Source organism: Borostomias antarcticus (genome assembly GCF_949987555.1).
Source record: "Borostomias antarcticus genome assembly, chromosome: 13".
NCBI classification, from domain to species: domain Eukaryota; kingdom Metazoa; phylum Chordata; class Actinopteri; order Stomiiformes; family Stomiidae; genus Borostomias; species Borostomias antarcticus.
In genome coordinates, this window is record NC_140246.1 from 12,887,088 (window position 1) to 12,907,484 (window position 20,397).

Here is a 20,397-nt window from a genome sequence, read left to right on the forward strand (position 1 = left end):
TAACATAGACAATGCTTTGTTTATGTGGTGTGTCATGGGGATGTTGCATTATGAATGTCCTTCTGCTCCTGTCACTGTGGTACTTATGTCATGAATATGTCATTTGTATGAGAATTGTCTTCTCAATTTCCATTTTTAATCCAAGACCCACTGAGACATTCTGTTCTCTATCTACTCTGCCACACAAGAGGCCTCAATGTTCTGACCAAGGTTGCTTGAAATGTTATTAAGTGATAGTCAATCATACCACTTCTGACTGAGATTCACTTTCATCTGAATCTGAATCATTCCTATAAGCTTGATTCACTCTCTGACTGGTGTGATACAGTAGAAATTTCAGATACTACTGAATCCTTTGCTTGAAGCTTTATTGATCCACTAATCAATATTCTGCCCGCTCAGTTGTGGAGGCCCCAGCAGAAGAAGGTAAAGCTCAGCTTGGCTTTATGTTTGTCATGTTGGTCTGTTCGATGGCATGGTATTGTTGTCATTGTAGCTGCTGAGCTAGCTCAGTTGGTAGAGCATGAAACTCTTAATTGCGTAGGTTTGAGCCCCACATTGGGCGCAGCTAAGCATTTCATGTACATATATGACAAATTATTATCTTTAATCAATATAAAAAATATTTGAATCCATTATTTAAGTTCATTATAGTGTGTGTGTGTGTGTGTGTGTGTGTGTGTGTGTGTGTACTAAGCAGTACAGTGTGAATGTACTGTATGATGTATTGGATATCTGGAGAGCAAAGTGATACGGTTATGTTGCAAGATGTAGCATTATTTGGAGAGTTAAGTTTGGAGAGGTATGTTTGCATGTGTAATAGCCTATACAGCCTATGGTACCCTGTATCAAATAAAATGATACTGTATTATAGTCATGATAATACAACTAAGACTATAATAACATATTTCCTGTCTGTGCTTATGAAGTCATACAGAATACAATACAATTATTTTGATCCTCAGAATGAATGAAGGAAACCTTCAGCTTTATTAATTCTCATGTTCTGAATAGCACCCGCATCTGCAGTAGAAGGTAATGCTTTTAAATGCTAGATACAATAATTATAATTACATCACTTCACTGCTTACTTGACTAAGAAATCCTGCTTTTCTAACAGAGCCACCCGCAGAAGTAGAAGGTAAAAGCTTTTGCTTGCTTCAACTTTATGAGCAAAACATCTTTACTTTTTATGATTTCATATTCATTCACTAATCAATGCTACGGCTTCACTACAGAACCACCGTCAAAGGTAAATCTTCCCTGCTTCAACTGTTACTAATGTTTTAAAATGTTGTATTTCAAAATGATTTGACCTATTAATCAATCATTATGGTGCTCTTTGCCGTAGAGCCCACACCTGAGGTGGAAGGTATGCTTTTGCATTTAATATGACTGAATATGTTTGTCACATGACAGGAAGAATGCACCTCTGTGTGAGTTTAGCTATAGTATTACTTTACATGCCTTTTACACCTGCTGTCAACAAGACATGGAGGTGTACACCAACAGTCACACAATCAATTCCACATCTAATCCATATAACAGGCTTGCAGCATCATTCTCTGAACAGTGATTTGTCATTATTTTCTTATGATGCCAAATGTGCTTCATTAACTCAACTAATCTTATATCTTCACTGTAGAGGCTCCTCCAGCAATGGAAGGTACAGTGAATACATATTTTGCCTCATTATATTTTGCAGATTAAGCTCCACTTTAAACAGTACTTTACAGTATATACATATTTTGCCTTATTAGATTTCACAGATTACACTCCACTTTAAAGTACTTTACAAAGAACTTTGCATTGTACTTTAAACTCTACTTCATCTCTTTCACTCAACAAATCTTATATCTTCACTTTAGAGGCTCCTCCAGCAGTGGAAGGTAAATATATATGTTGCCTCATACATTAGAATTTACACTACTCTTTAAACAGTACTTTACACAGTACTGAACATTACATTGTACCTCAAACTCTAAAATGTACTTCGCTTCTTTCACTCAACGAATATTATATCTTTGCTTTAGAGCCTCCACCAGAAGTAGAAGGTAAATACATATTTTGCATTAGATTTCACAGATTTTATATTACTCTCTACTTTACAATGTCCTTCACACTGTGCTTCACAGTACTTACACTTAATGCTGTACTTAACACTTCACTTTACACAATACTTACAATCCAAGCACATGTAAGTACATTTAGTGCCACAGTATACAGTACATACCTTTTTATTACTTAGGCAATATACATGTAATCTAGTACTTACATACAGTAGGCTGCTATTAGTGCACTTCAAAAAGTAACATTCACACACATGTAATATAACTATAGTGTAAATCATCTGTAGCTTCCATCTTATTGATGAGCTGCCTTCTCTGCCTAATGTCCATCATTGGTGGATTGTCCTCCTACCTCAATGATGCGCTGCTCATTCACATATTCTTACAGAAGAAGCTGCGGTAGAAGGTAAAACTGCCAATACCTTTTACTGTAGCTGCCTCACTTCATCAAAAGTTTATAATTAATTCATGAATGCAGGCTGTGCGCTGTTCAGAGGTCATTAAGATGCAGTAACATAACCTATCTGCTTCCTGCTGGGTGGATCATGTCTTCACAACAGAGCCGCCACCTGTTGTCAAAGGTAAAGCTTCTCTTGGCTTTCACTGACAGATACGGCATGATATATTCATCCATGATGCTTTAGATGCTCATTTACAAGTGCTATGCTTTCCTAACAGAGCCTCCACCAGCTGTAGAAGGTAAAGCTTTTAACATCTCTCTTCGATATGAGTGCCTCTGCAGTGGTCAAATGAACAGACCTTTCATTCCAAAACAGCTTTCACATCCAGTAAACTCTTTCATGTCCTTTGCAGTAGAGCCTGCCCCTGCAGAAGAAGGTAACGCTTGGTTTGGCTTCATGGTCTCTATGTTCAACCGATGGCACAAATGAATTCTGAGTTTACTAAAAACATATGCTAATCTGGTGTTAAAAAGCTTTGGTGCTCAATATCTCAGAACACTTTTCCACGATAGCACCCTAGAATTCTAAGGTCACGTACTGTAAATAGATACAGCATCATTGGCATCTAATACTTTCATGTTTCACGTCGTTCCTCTAACTGTCAGGAGATTGAGTCTTGCAAAGCTGAATTTATACTGTGTAGACATGTATGGCTCATGACTCATGCCTCATAGCTCCGGGCAATTGTGTTTTGCTCGGTTTCCATGGAGTCCGCATCACCTACTGTCAAAGAATCTGTCTCACAGGGCTTGTCTGACACAGTATAAATTAGGCTTAGCTGTCAGAACATTGAGTCTCATAACACTGCGCCAGGCCTTCCTCCCCTAGCTGCACCGTGGCTGCATATCAAAGTTGGGTTCCCGTCATAAAATTAATTCAATTAAACCAATATCAAACAGCAGGTTTCAATCATATTGAAGTGAAACTGAAATACTATGTGATTGATCCATTTATTTTCATTAATGTTTTCTATATATTTTTCTGCTCTGCTGTTCTTGACCACCAGGAGAGTTTGGTGAACATCTAACTATTAGAAAGTAAACCAATGTTGATATTGTTCCGGTGCTCTCAGTCTAAGACAAATTCTTCATTCTCTTTCTGTGTTTATGAACAACAGAAACCACAGAAGGTAACTTCACGTAGCTTTGAAAAGTTTCCAAGTTTTGAAAACGCCTCTTGCTCAGCTTTTCCAAAGGTTTTGGAAAAAATGTTTCAAAACTTTTAGATTTTTCAAAAGTAGATGTCATTTGGCCGTTCAGTAATTTGTACTTCAAACTAAACGTGCTAGTTTTGTTTTGTTTTGTTGTCAATCACAGATGACTCCAAACCCAAAACAAAGTAAGTATCTTGCTCCCTGACTGACAAAGACTTTCGGCTTTAGGCCTTGGCCATAGCAAACACACACCAGTATTTGCCATGTCTCTCCTATGATGCTTTTTTAGCCTCTCTTACTCTGAAATGTAATTTAATGTAATGTATTGCTTTATAAATGTTCTTAGCAGGTAGACAAACATACTCCAGGAGCTTTCTCGATCGCCTTGTTGAGAGGGGTCAGGGAAGAATTTTTACAGCACACTTATCTGGCCCCCGGGTGATTACTGTTTTTTTTCTTCCCTCTGGAATATGTAGAGAGTGGGTCGTATGCCCACCTCCCTTGTTCTCTGTAAAGCCCATTGTGTTGCCTCTGGGTATGAAATGCGCTATACAAATAAAGCTTTGATTGATGGATTGATTGATTGAAAGACATCTGTTGGCCAGCAGATTTTGCCTATGACCTGTTACACTAATAATGAGGTCTTTTTTTTAGGTTTGTGCCAAACATCGCTCCTCCCAAGATACCTGAGGGAGACAAAGTTGACTTTGACGTGAGTGATCAGATCACATAAACTTAGGTGAAAGTTGCGAGAGGGACTTTTTTTTTTTAAACTGATGTATGTGCGTGCGTGCGTGTATTTGTATGTGCACGTGTGACTACAGGACATCCACAGGAAGCGACTGGATAAGGACTTGATGGAGCTGCAGTCTCTGATCGAGGCTCACTTCATCCAGAGGAAGAAGGATGAGGAGGAGCTCATCGCCCTGGTCAACAGGATCGTATGTCCCCCTCCGGTCTCTCCTCTCTCTCCTGTAGACACAACCTGGGCATCCTTCACAGCATCCTTTAATTGTATCTGTGTGTGTGCGTCTGTCTGTCTGTGTGTGTGTGTGTGTGTGTGTGTGTGTGTGTGTGTGTGTGTGTGTGTGTGTGTGTGTGTGTGTGTGTGCGTGCGCGTGTGTGCAGGAGAAACGTCGTACTGAGAGGGCAGAACAGCAGAGGATCCGTACTGAGCAGGAGAAGGACAGGCAGGTCCGACAAGCTGTGAGTCACTGTGACCTGACTAGCGGTCAGCTGGTGTGAAACACACACTGCGAGTCCCGCCATGCAGGACAGGGCTGGCATTATTGTTCCTGGAGATCTGGTCTGTCATAATTAGGTCTGGCAGTTAAGGGAATGTTTGACCTCTGACCTGTCTGACCTCCTGCCCCCTGCAGGAGGAGAAAGAGAGGAAGGAGATGGAGGATCAGCGCAAGAAGCACGATGAGGACGCCAAGAAGAAGAAGGCTCTCACCACCAAGACTCACCAATTTGGAGGAGTCCAACAGAGGGTCAGCACCTGGTGCACACACACACACACACAGACACACATACACACACACACACACACACATACACACACACATACACACACATACACACACACACACACACACACATATCTTTGGACTTTCATACAGTTTGGATAAGGCTTATTTGTGTGTGCACTCACCCAACATTTTTCGATAGTCATCACGATGACTTCAAAACCGGACAGTTCTCTACTGCCATCAAGTGGTTGTCTGAACTGCTGACTGGTCCTCCCTCTCTCTCTCTCTCTCTCTCTCTCTTGCTATTCCTGATGCAGCAAGAGGGGAAGAAGGGTGCCAAGAAGCAGACAGAGAGGGAGAAGAAGAAGAAGATCTTGGCTGACAGGAGAAAACCTCTCATCATAGACCACCTCAGCGAGGACAAACTCAAGTACGCAGCACCCCCTGAACTGTCCCCTCAAGGCAGAAGCCAGTTTTCTGTTTCTCCAACTAAAGATGATGTGTTCTCACCAACACTTTACATTTACAAAGTGCTTCACGTGGTCTTTACGTAACCCCACACAGCAATATCATAGCCTGCTCATTACAGTTGTTTTGGGAGTTGTACGTTTCCATCCCAATCTATGAACAAAATTCATACGAGGCCTAAAGTGGGACGCTAGGTTTGAGAATCACATGTCGTCAATGCTAGCCTCCTGTTGGTTGCTGCTCTGCAGGGAGAAGGCCAATGAGATGTGGCAGTGGATGCTGGAGCTGGAGGCGCAGAAATTCGACCTGACCGAGAAACTGAAGAGACAGAAATACGATGTGAGTGTCCCTTGCTCGGGGCGATACGACAGCAATATTGTGTCTCGACGCATAATCGAATAGCCGGTAGTTTGCTATAGGTCTGACTATGGTCACACTCAAACAAAGAGATAGGCCCTAGGCTACATGTTGTAGCGACACCACACTCAACATCCACAGGATCGATTCTCGGGTAGTGTTAGTGCCTACTGTACTTCCTACCACTGCCTACGTGGCTGTCTGGGGCTTGCCTGTCTAAAAACCGCTGTGACTTGCTTCCAGGTGAACTTGCTGCAGTCTCGCATTGAAGAGCAGCAGAAGTTGTGAGTAGCCGCTCGTTAGGGCGTCGCCCTCACCGTGCTGTCTCGTCTCTCGTCTGCGCCCCGTGTCAGAGTGAGACGTTGTTGTTTGTTTAGCGTCGGGGTCACAGGCGAGCTGACCTGGTCAGGTGGACCGCAGGCGAACGGTTTTGACCACAGGTGGGGGTCAGGTGTGCTAGGTCAGGTATTGCTACCATAGTAGGAGGCCCTGTCTGTTCAGGCAAGCCGAAACACAACCCACCCAGGACCACAGATGGACCACGGTTCTCCACCGCAGGTGGGACACATCTGGTGACAGGTGGTACAGCGGCAGCAGGTAAATGCAGCCCTCCGTGGACCTCAGGTGGAGGACTTTTGATCCACAGGTGAAACTCTCTCCAGCCAGGTGGTTCAGAGTGACACCACCCTGGGGCCCTTTGGTCTCCATCTTCCCAGTGTGTGTGTGTGTGTGTGTGTGTGTGTGTGTGTGTGTGTGTGTGTGTGTGTGTGTGCGCATGTGTGTGTTCCCCAGTGTGTGGGTGTGGCTGTATATTTGCCCAGTACAGTGTGTGTGTGTGTGTGTGTGTACGTGTATTTGCCCAGTATGTGTGTATTTCCCCAGTATGTGTGTGTGTGTGTGTTTGTGCTTGTGTGTGTGTGTGTGTGTGTGTGTGTGTATGTGTGTTTGTGCGTGTGTGTGTGTGTACGTGTATTTGCCCAGTATGTGTGTGTGTGTATTTCCCCAGTATGTGTGTGTGTGTGTGTTTGTGCTTGTGTGTGTGTGTGTGTGTGTGTGTATGTGTGTTTGTGCGTGTGTGTGTGTGTACGTGTATTTGCCCAGTATGTGTGTGTGTGTATTTCCCCGGTGTGTGTGTGTGTGTGTGTGTGTGTGTGTTTGTGCGTGCGTGTGTGTGGGTGGGTGGGTGCACCTGTGTGTGTGTGTGTGTATTTCTCCAGTATGTGTGTGTGTGTGTGTGTGTGTGTGTGTGTGTGTTTGTGCGTGTGTGTGTGTATGTGTGTTCCTCAGTCTTAGCCTGCCTTCACTGTGTGTCGTTTACAGATCCCACAGCTTCTGGCCAGAGTGCAGGACCACCAGAGGTAAGACCCGGTCACCCAGAGTCACACTGGTCACTTTCTCCTTTAAACTCCCTGGGGGGGGGCAGGGGTATCCTCACATCTGTCAAAACAGACTTCATTATTATCCTTCATTGGCTTAGAGGACCAAAGGGCCTCACAAGTACAGTCTGGACATTTGAAACTGGGATTTTTGCCCAGTCCCAATTCAACCACTAGGCCCTTCTCCCTACCACTGCTCTGAGACCTGAGGGGACTAGGCGTGTGAATGGTATGGGCACTAGCCTGCCATGCCTCAACTCATCCCCTCTCCCCAGACCTATGAGCCGTGTGTAGCGCTAGAGGAGTGAGGGATGGTTTTACAGAACCTCTCCTGACCTGCCCAGCTTCACCCCCCCCCCCCCCCTCCCCCCCAAGGCCTTTTAAGGTCATGATCCCAGGTGGCAAGAAACCTTGATCACGTGACTCAGCCTGCCCGTCATGTGACTGAGGAAGAAGTGTTACGATCATTGTGTTGGCTAATCCTCAAATGACTCCTTCCTTTCCCTCATTCTTCTAGAACCCTCCGTTTATTCATTCACCTGTACCTCCTCCTTCTTTCCGTCTAGATATCCCTTTATTCATCCCTTCATCCATCCCTCCATCTCGAACCCGGTAGTTTGGTCAGATCGTGATCGTGATCCTAACCAGCAGGCCTATTTTATGGCCATACCTGTATATGTCAGTAGTAACTTTACAATCGACTATTGATGAAGTTAATGTAGGAAGAATTACAATGTAAATACCAGTTTGGTTGAGCTCTCTCTCTCTTTGAAGAACGTCCATGGCAGGTAACTCTTTCTAGTTTTCTCTTCATGATCCAGGCATCAGGCAGTAAAGCTATTGTATTTAGAGGTAATGGCAGGGTGCATTATGGGAGCAGAGCAGAGCTACAAGGTAAGGAGAGCTGGGAGTAGGACACGATCGCCTCGTCACTCATCCCTGTCCGCCCTAACCCCGGTGTCCTGTGTATGTGTGGTCTGTCTTCCCTGTGCACGACTCCTCAACACCGTTGATAATTGCTTTGATAATTCCTTGCTTTTTTCCCCCCAACCTTTTTTATTCCTACTTTTTTCCGCTCTGCTGTTCTTTCATTTTTCAACAATTCAATTTCATTGATCACTCTCTCTCTCTGACCCAATACATACGGACACACGCACACACTCTCTGACTTGATGGCTTTATGTTGTTGGCACACACACACCTTCTCTGACTTGATGGCTTTATGTTGTTGGCACACACACACCTTCTCTGACTTGATGGCTTTATGTTGTTGACACACACACCTTCTCTGACTTGATGGCTTTATGTTGTTGACACACACACCTTCTCTGACGTGATGGCTTTATGTTGTTGCACAGTGCCAAAGGCCGAGGCAAGGGCAAGGCCGTCAGGAGGTAGAGACTCAGGAAGCAGGACGTCTCCAGGAGGCCGAAGGAGGGACACATGTTTTGTTGTTGTACAGTACTTGTTGTCAATGTACAGTAGCCTACTACTCACAGGTGACGGAAATGTACAAAAAACAGTCTGCTGCACATGTGGCCACAGTCAATATAGAGATCATTAAAGAGATCATTGCTTTTGATGGACTGACTGATCTTTATCTTTATTTATGTGCACACAGTGTAAATAGAACACAAAGCTGGAGGTTTTAAATCAAATATGCAAATGAGATACATCTCTCCAGAAATATATCTAATATATATATATATATATATATATATATATATATATAGCCTCTCCTTCATTCCTTTTGTCTTCTCTGGCGTCTTTATTCACATTCACAATTATTATTTAAATTATTATTGATTTAAAACTACAACTTATAAATAGTTAATAGATCATAAACAAGCAATTAGTAAACTACTTACTAATGACTTGTTAAGTATTTGTTAAATACTGTAGTTGATCAACCTACAGTTGGCCCCATATGGCCTTCCATCAGGGAACCTATCTAAACACATTAACAAATGTTTAGGAGTGAGTGACAAATAATTATGTAAAAGGTTAGTAAATATATTTGTTAAGACCATGTCAATAGTTTATAGACTTTATTGGGACATTTTTCTTAAGTTGCAACTATTCCTCATTGACTAACACTAGTGCACAGTGCCCGTGGCCCCGTTGTGGTTGTTCTCTTCTATCCATCTAGTGTTAAGGTCTATAAAATAAAATAAAAAGGTCTATAACTCATGAATGTAGTATTATCAAATAAAACTGACCTTTAACAAATGAGTTGATGATAATTATTTGCCAAATTACCAATCTAAAATAACATTTGTAAACATTAGTAAATGTGAAATAGCTGCAACTTTAGAATAATGTCCCAATAAGGTCTGTAAACTATTATCAAATATATTTACCAATCTTTACATAATGATTTGTTACTCACTTCTGAATATTTATTAATTTGTCATTGTGTAGGTTCTCTGATGGAAGGCCAGATGGGGCCAGCTGTAGATGGATCAACTATTAACAAATACTTAACAAGTCATTAGTTAGTAGTTTACTAGTCGCTTGTTCAAGATCTATTAATTATAAGTCGTAGTTTTAAATTGTTAACCAATTATTAAAAAACATTTAACAAATCATTAATAACTCATTAACTAAGAGTTTAAGTATAAGTATTTACTATTGCACAACTGAGTTGTCTCGGGTTTGTATGTCTTGGCCCCTACCAAAAGCTTTTCATTTAGCTTCTTTGGGGTCTCCTTTCCATGTTCTTCTTACAGTACTGTATTCATGTTGTTATTTCATTGAAACATAATATAATAATATAATATAATAATAACAATAAAATATCTATCTATCTATCTATCTATTCATTTATTTATAAGGCATAGTTAATGCCTTATAAATCATTAGCAGACAAATGTTTAACACATCATTAAATTAACAGTTTGTGGATAATCTATTCACTATTGGGGTAGTGATTCTCAAGTGTTACCCACAAATTAAGAATGGGGAAAAATATATTAATTTATGAAATATACACAGTGTACCGCAGTGCAATATATCAGACATGAGCTACATGTACAGTATGAACTGTAAACATAATGAAAAAGCTGGGCCAGTGTTTAGGACATGATCACACTTAAATAACACAAACGCTTCTGTGGTTACACAGTATTTTAGAGTGTTCTCGATACACAAAGTGGGGATAATAATGTAGGAAACCATCAAGTGAGTTCCATCGTATTTACACATGATGTATGCTTATTCAGTGTGGCCTGCAGAGAACAAGCCATCCCTGTAGTGTTATAATATACACTCAGACTGGCCACTAAAGGTTTCCCTGATATGAACTCCAAAGTACAGTAACATTTACACGAAGAGAGATTTTATTCTGGTGACTGATGATATGTCGATTTAGCCTTGATGTGGCCCTGAACCAGTATGAATATTGCTTAACCTACTCATGTACTGTAACTGTAAAAGCACCAGGACAAGTCCTAAACTCTCACAGTAGCTAGCCAAAACAGTCCGCTTTCACATTGGCAAACATCTGTCCCTCACACACATAGCATTTGGCTTTCACATACAATATCAGCATCCTTCACCTTGAGCCGATACAGTTCCTAAACTGACTGTAAACGATGACGACAGTGCATTTGAACAATGAGAAAAGCTTTGAGCAAGTCTGAATCCTCCTGAAATGATGAGGAGATGCAGACCCTCCTTGAGGCATGATGCAACGATGGCGGTCCTCACCACAGGTGTGTCTCTCTGATCTCGGCGATCACCTGACTGGCCTTCTGGAGTGCCTGAGGAAACACAGTGGTCACACTGGTTAGAATGGTGAGCCAGTACTCTTTCAAGTCTTCAAACGGAGCCAGAGTCTGTACCCCAGAGCCTGATTGGTCCAGGCGTGGACAGGGGGGCGTTTCCCATACCTGCTGCATGTCTGCGGCCTCCTTGCGTCTCTGGGCCATGTCTTCCGATTCGGTCAGCAGCTCGTTGAGGAGGCCGGACTTGTAGAGCTGACCAACCAGCTCGCTCTGAAGGCTGTCCTTCACATGGTTCACCAGGAAGTGCATCACTGCCTTTGGCACGCTGAGGGAAAGAAGGGAGATGAAGGCACAGAGAGAGCAAGACGGGTGATTTGATGGAGGGATGAAGGGAGTGGAGAAGGATAACAGAAAAGAGAGATCTCAGAGGAAGGGTCTGGGTCTGGAAAGCTAAACTAGATCACCAAGTACCGCGGCAGGAAGTGGAGGACGGGCGGACAGGAAGTAGTCACCTGTCCTGGATATTCTTGCGGACGATGAGGAAGTAGGACTTGATGAGGTGCCCGATGACCTCGCAGTCCCGCTGCTCCCGCGACGACAGTTTCCTGGCGACGGGGACCGGCTGGGGAAGGAGAAAGGGCATCAGCTGACGACCGAACGACATCGCCACACAGAACCTCGGACAGAGCTAAGCGGCTCCCCGTGAAACCACATCTGCGTGGTCAGACGAAGGGCTCGCTCCACGGCCCGGATCCCTCACCACGTCCAGCAGGTTGACAGCCCCCCTTAGGGGGCTGCCCGGTCCTGAACCCGGGGCCTCCTCTCCCTTCTTCAGCATGCCCCTCCAGCTCCCCGTCCCCTCCTGCTCCCCCGGGGGGGCGGCTCCTGGGGCCTGGGGGGGGAGGGGGGGGGGGGGGTAGAGGAGGGGGGGCACAGCCTGGTCAGTCATCCGCCATCACGATCGCTAGCGTTAACGCGGTTAGCCGGCCCTGATAGCGCGGTTCACATTCCGCTAGCTTGGGCAGTTCGCGCCGACGCCACAACCGGCCTCGTTATTGCCAAGCTGAAACACATACGGAGACGGACACGCCGCTTCCTCTGAAAGCAGGAAGTGAGCTCAGTGTTAACGCAGAAAGATAAACAGGAGGAGTTAGACATGTAATCAGGGATTTGAGTGCAGCAGAGAGCGGCATGTGTGGATCAGGTCCGACAAAGCTCTTCTCAGACTGATATAGTAACACATACAGTACAGCTGACACGCACCAGTCCATCAGCAGGGCAGACCCTAATCCTGCTGTACACCATACCCCTCTATCTGCACGGACGGAGACGAGGATACTAGGGCTGCAAAATTCCATGCATATTCACAAACTTCTCATGGGGAATTAACAGGAATTAACGGGAATAATTCCTTTTAATTCCCATACGTTTCCAGTTTATTCTCGTTAATTCCTGTTAATTCCCATAAATTCCCGTCGGGACTTTTGGGAAGCATGTGAATATTCTCAGAAATTTGCCGCCCCCATGGTAGATGACACAGAACGGCGGCGATCCTGATCTGGGCCCAGAGCAGACAAGAGCGGAGCATGGAGCATGCCAACACCCATGCCCAGACACAGCCACCCGGGGGGGGGGGGTGGGTAGGGGGGGTTGTTGTGCCCACCTTGGCACCCTCCGCATCCACAAGACCCGGGGAGTCGGCGGGGACCAGCTGGCCAGGCGGACCCTGAACCGACTGGGAGGAGGAGAGAAAGAGGGGTGGAGAAAGAAGAGATAGAACTGAGAAGAGGTGAGGAGAAAGGAGACACCAGGGAAAGGTTGATAATTGGGAGGTGAGAGACAGACAGAGATAGGAGGGTTGGGGGGTGGGGGTAAAATAACAGCTGACTGAGCATCAAGCGTTCATATTCCACAGTCGGTGTTCGGTGGTCTACGATGCTGGCTGATGAAGGGTGTGAGAGCGTGTTTACCTTATCCCTGGAGACGGCTGCGGGCATCTCTCTCGTCCTGTTCCTCCTGGCCTCCTGCGGGGAACGAATGACCGGAGCACGCGTGAACATGGCAGGTCAGAGTGTGGTTGGGTGTCACAGCTGCTCTGTACATTATATTACATTATATTACATTACAGTCATTCAGCTGACGCTTTTATCCAAAGCCACTTCCAATAATTGCATTTAACGTAGGAAAAGCCAATGTACTACTACTTGCCAGAACTCAAAAGTGCATCTCCTTTCAAAAATAAGTGACTAAGAGCATAATCTAGCACTGAAGGCAATGTGAAGAAAAGCAAACTAAAAATACAAATACTATAAATATAAATAAAATGACACTAAAGAGCCCGAGTTGTTTTGCGGTAGGCTGTCGATGAGCGAGCGGAGCTAGTCACCTCGATGTTGTTGTTCATGACTCCACAGGCGTCGGCGAAGTCCGGGTGCTTAGTGTTGATGTAGGCCAGCTCTATGGCAACCAGGTTGTGCACCTGCAGACGATACAAGACACAGTCAGACAGACGGGTGGACGATCAGGACGGACTCGGAGCAGCGGCGGTCTAGCTGTGGGCCGGTGTGATGGGAGACGGTGCGGTGCGGCTCTCTCTGTGCGCCGGGCCGGGCCGTACCATCTCGTTGGTGACCGGGAGCCTCTTCCTCAGCAGGGAGGTCACCACCTCCACGATGGCGTCGTGGAGCTTCGGGAACCGCAGCAGCTCCTAGGGAACACACACAGGAAGGAATGTCAGGGGTGCGTGTCTGAGTATGTGTGTGTGTGTGTGTGTGTGTGTGTGTGTGTGTGTGTGTGTGTGTGTAGTATGTGTGTCTGTGTGCGTGCGTGAGTGTGTACCTGTATATACAGTACAGGTATGTATATACAGTATGTACATTATATATTTATGTATGTGTGTGTATGTGCGTGCGTGTGTGCGTGCATGTGCGTGTGTGTGCATGTGTGTGCGTGCGTGTGTGTGTGTGTGTGCATGTGTGTGCGTGTGTGTGTGCGTGTGTATGCATGCATGTGTCTGTGTGTGTGTGTGTGTGTGTGTGTGTGTGCGTGCATGTGCGTGTGTGTGCATGTGTATGTTTGTGCGTGTGTGTGTGTGTGTGTGGGTGCGTGTGTGCATGTGTGTGTGTGTGTGTGTGTGTGCCCGCCATGCCTGTGTGCTGTAGTTGCTGCAGTGCTGGATGATCCTCTGCATCTCCTCGTGGACCAGCTCCACACAGCGCAGGCTGGGCTCCTCCAGACGCTTCACCTGCTTCTTCACCAGCAGCTCGAACGACACCTCCGGCACGAACAGAGAGGGACGCGGACCCTGGGGGGAGGAGGCCAGGACGGGGGTTACTTCCTCGGTCTAAAGCATTTTTTCCCATAGACGTACGCGGGGCGTTAAACGGCGGGGGAAAGAAACAAAAATGTTCTGCGCATCGCTAAAAGTCAAAAACAACTCTTTGAATTGTCAAGTTTAAAAAAAGCATTGGGTCCACTTTTCTTTAGAAGCCACCAAAAGCCAGAGTTTAATAGTTGTGATACTGTTTTTTTGCTTCCCTCTGGAATATGTAGAGAGTGGGTCGTATGCCCACCTCCCTTGTTCTCTGTAAAGCGCATTGTGTTGCCTCTGGGTATGAAATGCGTTGTACAAATAAAGCTTTGATTGATTGATTGATTGATTGAGCTGTTTCTGTCTCTGTGTGCTGTGTCTCTATGGCAGCGCTGCTCTGGTCTTTGGGAACAAGGAAGGAAGGCTGGAAGTGGAATCTGTAGAGGCTTTTACAGCATATGCGCTGAGTGAGCAGCTCTCATTGGGATAACTGGGCAGCCATCTTTGAATGCCTCGTCCAGTTCTCTTAATACTTGTATATCCATGTGCCATGTGCTTGCATGGAAGGCTCTGAACGACATGGCCAGTGTGTGGAAATCCAACCTCCCCTGACAAATCAAGCTCGGGTTCTTCCGTCAAATCAAGCTCAGTCCGTTCTCCTATGTGGCTGTAAACGCTGGACCTTGAAGCCCACCCGGCAGAAGGTCCCAGAATGCAACTTGCAGTACTTAACATCAACCAGAACGAGCATGTTACCAACTAGCATCTGTCACTAAGGTTGAGTGACAAAATGAGCCAGGAGCCAGGAGAATGAGGCTGGCTGGTCACTGCCAGAGACACCAGGAGCTGCCCGCCAGCAAACTGGTGCTGTGGGAGCCGACGCACGGCCATCGATCACGAGGGCGTCCCACACTAACGTACATGGACGTACTAAAGAAAGACCCAGGGGCGTAAAAATCACTGGCGAGCTATAGACAGATGCACGGAGGACCGGCTTTAAACGCCGACACCCCGTCCGGGGACGACCTTTCCTCGGCAGGACTCACCGTGGCGTTGCGGATGGCGGTCAGGATGTCGATGGTGTTCAGGCCCCCTAGAGGGTCCACGGACTCCAGCGTCCTCCCGAACGTCTCGTGGAAAATGTAGCAGATCCGGGCTCCGCCACACCTGGAAGACAAGATGTACAGGCCTGACGAGCCTTCATAGCAACACGACAGATCCTGCCCCGGCCTCTAGTAGAAATCCCAGATATTCCCACTGATGGGTCATTCAGGTGAAGGAGCTATGAGACTGATATCTCGTTCCCAGACCGCTTCAATGGGCTTGCGCTGGCCTCAAACCTGCAGTTCAACAGCGCCCCCCGGTGGCCCGGGGAAGGTACCGCTACTACTCACAGCTCAGCGGTCTCTATGTACTTGGCGGTGCCCTCTATGGTGTTGCAGTACTCGGCGGCGAACTTGGTGATGAGCTGGAGCAGCGTGGCGCTCTGGTCCTCCACAGGCTCTCCATAGCTGCTCAGCAAGGACTGGTACTGAGCCGCCAGCACGTTGATGCGAGTCTTCAGGTCGGGGAGGCAGTCACGGATGTGGTGCATCAGCAACCTGGAGCAACAATCAAGCATTGATCAATCAACCAATCAACCAATTAATTAAAAAAAAAAAAGTAAACAATCAATCAAAATGCTCTGCATAATGTGTTTGACCAATAAACAAAACAGCGACTGGAATGAAATTGTGCTGCCTGTTTGTGTGCTGTGTGTCTGACCTGACCTGTTGAAGGGTCTACATTTTTGTTACCTAGTTCTCCCTCCCTGCCAGGGTACTGCTGTGTGGTGTATCTACAGTACCTGCTGAGAGTGCTGTCTGTGACTGACCTGTTGAGGGTCCTGGCCAGGTACTTGGTCCCGTTCCTATTGGCCAGTGAGGGGTACCTCTTCTGCAGGAAGGCGTGTTCGTCTCGGATGGCGTCAGCGACCATCTTCTTATTGTTGATGTCCAGCTGGCTCCTGCAGGAACACAGATAGGGAAGGCTGGTATTATAGACATCTACTGGTCTGCCAGTGTGAGAGAGTGGTTCTGTGTGTGTGTGTGTGTGTGTGTGTGTGTGTGTGTGTGTGTGTGTGTGTGTGTGTGTGTGTGTGTGTGTGTGCGTGTGTGTGTGTGTGTGAGATAGAAAGAATGCGGCTCTGTGTGTGTGTGTTGAGGTTTTGCAGTGCGGACCTGTTGACCACCCCGATGAGGCCCAGTTTGACAGGGATGACCCGGCCCATCAGAACGTCCATGGCATCAGTCCCAGCATCCATCAGATCCAGCTTGGTCACCACAGCCAGGGTTCTCCTGCCTGCGCACACACACACACACACACACACACACACACACACACACACACACACAGCAGATGAGATTACACTTCAGGGAACAAGAGGGAACTGGGCCACACACAGAGACACAGAGAACTGCAGCAGTGTGTTCACCGTCGGGGTCGACCTCGCGGGCCAACTTGAGGGCCTCTGAGGTGGCCATGTCCGTGTTGGCGGCCGTGACGGCCAGGATGATGGAGTTGGGGTTGGAGATGTGCTTCAGAATCAGCTCTTTGATCTGCATCTCGATGTCGCTCGGCTGGTCCCCCACGGGCACCTGGGGTCAGGAGACACAAGAGCGTCCAGGGGTGAGTTTGACCAGCCCTGTCCTCCTCCATCCCTTCACACCTCCCCCCACGCCTCTATCCCCCGTCCTCCCTCACTCCTCCAGCCCTCCAGTCTTCCCCAACCTTCCCTTTACAGAAGGAGGAGAGGAAACTCCCTAAGGAAGAAACCTAAGATCTCCTCCTCCTCCTCCTCCTCCTCCTCCTCGTAGCCTATAATGACAGTTTTGTGACTGGATGTGTGTTGGCTGTTACCTTGGTGATGCCTGGCAGGTCCACCAGTGTGAGGTTGACCACGTTAGGGGAGAAGATCTTCAGGTGGATGGGCTCATCACTGATCCCCTACAGAAAACAGAGGCAGACATGGAGCTGTACATTGGTTAAGATCCTAGGAGATCAATTAACCTGACCGGATTAAAACCAATCTTGAACCGTCAATAGGGATTATCCAGGTGGTTTTATGTTCAGAAGTAGGTTTAATCTGGCTCTGTAATCCCAGACTAACAGGTATTGTAACACACACACATCTCAATCCGATCATCTCACCTTGTTATTCCCGGAGATTCTCTCCGTTTCGTTTTCGATCTCTTGCCTGATTTCATCAAAGTCTGTGTAGATCTGAGGAAAACACAGATGCATTACTGATACGTTATGCAACAACAAGGACCTTAATATTCCTCAGTCAACACGCCTGGACTAGATAGATAGATAGATTAGATAGATTAGATAGATAGATAGATAGATAGATAGATAGATAGATAGATAGATAGATAGATAGATAGATAGATAGATAGATAGATAGATAGATAGATAGATAGATAGATAGATATCTTGACAATTTGATAAGTCATACCTTGTTTTTGGTGTGTAAGAATTTCCCCCATTCTTCCCCTTCTGTGCCTGCTGATACAATGATAAGAGTCTCCATCATTATTTATCTATGGATATATTCTAGTCTTGGTGGCCAAGATGCTCAGGTCTGCTTTCTCATGTCTACTTTCACTCTTCAAACTTAACTAACATTAAAAAGAGATCTACAAGATCTTACAGTATATGAGCACTAGTTCTACAATAAGCAATGAGGAGCTTCGGCTAGAAGGATGTCATCAACACCAGCCTCTACGGGACTCTTTCCCCAGCCTCTACGGGACTCTTTCACCAGCCTCTACGGGACTCTTTCCCCAGCCTCTACGGGACTCTTTCACCAGCCTCTACGGGACTCTTTCACCAGCCTCTACGGGACTCTTTCACCAGCCTCTACGGGACTCTTTCACCAGCCTCTACGGGACTCTTTCACCAGCCTCTACGGGACTCTTTCCCCAGCCTCTACGGGACTCTTTTACCAGCCTCTACGGGACTCTTTCCCCAGCCTCTACGGGACCCTTTCCCCAGCCTCTACGGAACTCTATCCCAGTTCAGCTAGTGGTCAACAGCACGGGTGTGGGACAAATAACAGGAGATGAGAGATGGAGAGAAACACAAACTAAAGGCCACAAGCAGAGCGGAACCGAATAACACCTGTACAAACAAAGTTGTTCAGTGGATGTCGGCCATCGAGGAGACAGAGACAGAGAGGGTTACAACGGCTGGTCGGACCCTCCCCAAAGCCAGAGAGGAGAGGCCATGAGCACAAAACAACCGAGATGAGATGAGTGGGGTGTGATCTTTTACAGTTACGGTGCTACTAGGTTTTACCATAGAGTCATGTTTTACGATTATTAAAGGCATTGTACTGTATTCTACCCTACTGCGTATGGGTCTATGTATCTCGGTATCTCAACGGTACGCCTGTACGTATGCGTGACGAGCACGGGCCTATGAGAGAGCAGTTAGGCTGTGGGCTCCAGTAGTCCGCCTGTGTCTGTGCTGCCTACCGTTCTCCTCTCTCTTCCTGACATCCCCGGGGTCGACGTGCACCAGCTGCAGGATAAGCGGGCGCCGGGTCACAATGCCGGTCCCGCGGGGAAGCAGGTCCCGACCAACCAGGCTCTCCAACACCGAGCTTTTACCGCTGCTCTGGAGAGACCAAACATGTGCACATTCACAGACAACTTACATAACTGACCTGATAACAGCCAGCGATTAACTGCACCTGTCCTGGATAGCCTATTTCTCACTGCTCTAGAGACAGGCTGGAACAGAATACAATGGGTTAACAGTGGTGATCTGGGAGCAGATTCTGCCCCGGTGTTACACAATTACACTGAGCTGTAAGTAATGATCTCAAACCAGCTGTTATACACCTGCACTGCAAGTGACCTTATTTGAAGAAAGCTGGTCTGAAAATAGCACTTATTGGACGAGGTGACGCTCCTAATGAATAATCACAGCACGACTGGATGAGCCAGAGCTCGTGAAAGATGAAACACCACCACTGGCTTGAGCGCTAGGAGACATTTTTAGTAACGCCTTTTGATGTTTCATTTTTAGATTCGGAATGGACAGCACCTTGGCTACTGTAGCAAGCTAACGAAATAGCTAATAGACCGGTCTCAATCCGTGGGTGCGCAAAGCAGCAGCTAGCCTTGCACGAATTTGACAACACATATGACATCCTGGGATAATGTACTGGGATTATTGTACCTGGGTGCCTACGACTGCAATCTGCGGCAGCTGAATGATGTCCGCTCCCACTGTGTTAAAGACATCCTGAAGCTTGTTTATAACGGGGATAAGAGCCTCCATGTTCAAGCTGACCAGAAAGCCTTTTCGGAATGTGCGGAATAGCTATTCAGCTGTTCTAGCGGTGCGCGCTGTCATACAAAGTCATCCAATGTCCCATAGACACCATTGAAATAGCCCACCCGTGTCTGCGAGTGATACTGGCTCGGACTTCACTGGGACTTGTAGTCTCAGCGTTGCACACTGCCATTACAACTATTGAAAAAAAAACTACATCTCCTAGGCTCCACCCTAGTTTAATACATCCAGTTCCACCATCACCTCGGAGTCATTTTTCATGGATGATGGCAGGTGTAACAATCAGTTTATTATGAGAACTCATACGACCAATGCATACTCTCCGAGTGAGGCATACAGTAACATAACCTACTCTGAGAGATGGGGCCTAAAGCTAACAAATAATTACAGGCTAACTGAATCAAAATGAATTAATTACGAAATAAATATTATGCGGTAATTTTTATTTGTCAACACATTTTACCACTCATCAGCTTCATACAGATACACATGCCGCACGCACACACGCACACACAGAGCTTGTTAAAAGTGCAGATATTTGATAATGACAATTACACATCACATTCAGTGACAGAGGAAGGCAGCATGAATATGGGGGTGGTCATGTAGGTAGCCCAGTCGTTAGAGCATGGGCCAGGCCACTTGACAAGTGATTTCCCATCA

At 46.3% G+C, this 20,397-nt stretch overlaps 2 protein-coding genes across 5 annotated transcripts; one reads left to right on the top strand and one right to left on the bottom strand.

The window, feature by feature from the left end:
- Positions 1 to 4,344: 4,344 nt before the first annotated feature.
- tnnt2e (troponin T2e, cardiac) lies at positions 4,345 to 8,754 on the top strand (the record flags this gene model as incomplete). Of its 2 annotated transcripts, none has more annotated exons than XM_084447596.1 (8): positions 4,345 to 4,395; positions 4,508 to 4,624; positions 4,812 to 4,889; positions 5,063 to 5,176; positions 5,473 to 5,585; positions 5,872 to 5,962; positions 6,224 to 6,264; positions 8,715 to 8,754. In XM_084447596.1, exons 2-8 carry the CDS (start codon positions 4,541 to 4,543, stop codon positions 8,752 to 8,754), a joined length of 561 nt encoding a protein of 186 aa, XP_084303722.1. In that variant the 5' UTR covers positions 4,345 to 4,395; positions 4,508 to 4,540. The 2 variants fall into 2 exon arrangements, with proteins under 2 accessions (XP_084303722.1, XP_084303723.1); XM_084447597.1 differs by lacking the exon at positions 6,224 to 6,264 and adding an exon at positions 7,301 to 7,338.
- A 2,306-nt stretch (positions 8,755 to 11,060) lies between these two features.
- Positions 11,061 to 19,719, bottom strand: LOC311317078 (dynamin-1-like protein; the record flags this gene model as incomplete). Of its 3 annotated transcripts, XM_084448082.1 has the most annotated exons (19): positions 11,061 to 11,117; positions 11,247 to 11,406; positions 11,594 to 11,703; positions 11,842 to 11,973; positions 12,745 to 12,816; positions 13,052 to 13,105; positions 13,468 to 13,560; positions 13,699 to 13,788; positions 14,230 to 14,385; positions 15,438 to 15,558; positions 15,786 to 15,992; positions 16,265 to 16,396; positions 16,611 to 16,731; positions 16,865 to 17,027; positions 17,290 to 17,376; positions 17,581 to 17,652; positions 17,888 to 17,937; positions 18,909 to 19,050; positions 19,618 to 19,719. In XM_084448082.1, the coding sequence occupies 19 exons, from the start codon at positions 19,717 to 19,719 to the stop codon at positions 11,061 to 11,063; spliced, it is 2,121 nt and encodes a 706-aa protein (XP_084304208.1). The 3 variants fall into 3 exon arrangements, with proteins under 3 accessions (XP_084304208.1, XP_084304210.1, XP_084304209.1); XM_084448084.1 differs by lacking the exon at positions 12,745 to 12,816 and having other exon boundaries at positions 17,888 to 17,934; XM_084448083.1 differs by lacking the exon at positions 12,745 to 12,816 and having other exon boundaries at positions 11,842 to 12,018.
- Positions 19,720 to 20,397: the final 678 nt, after the last annotated feature.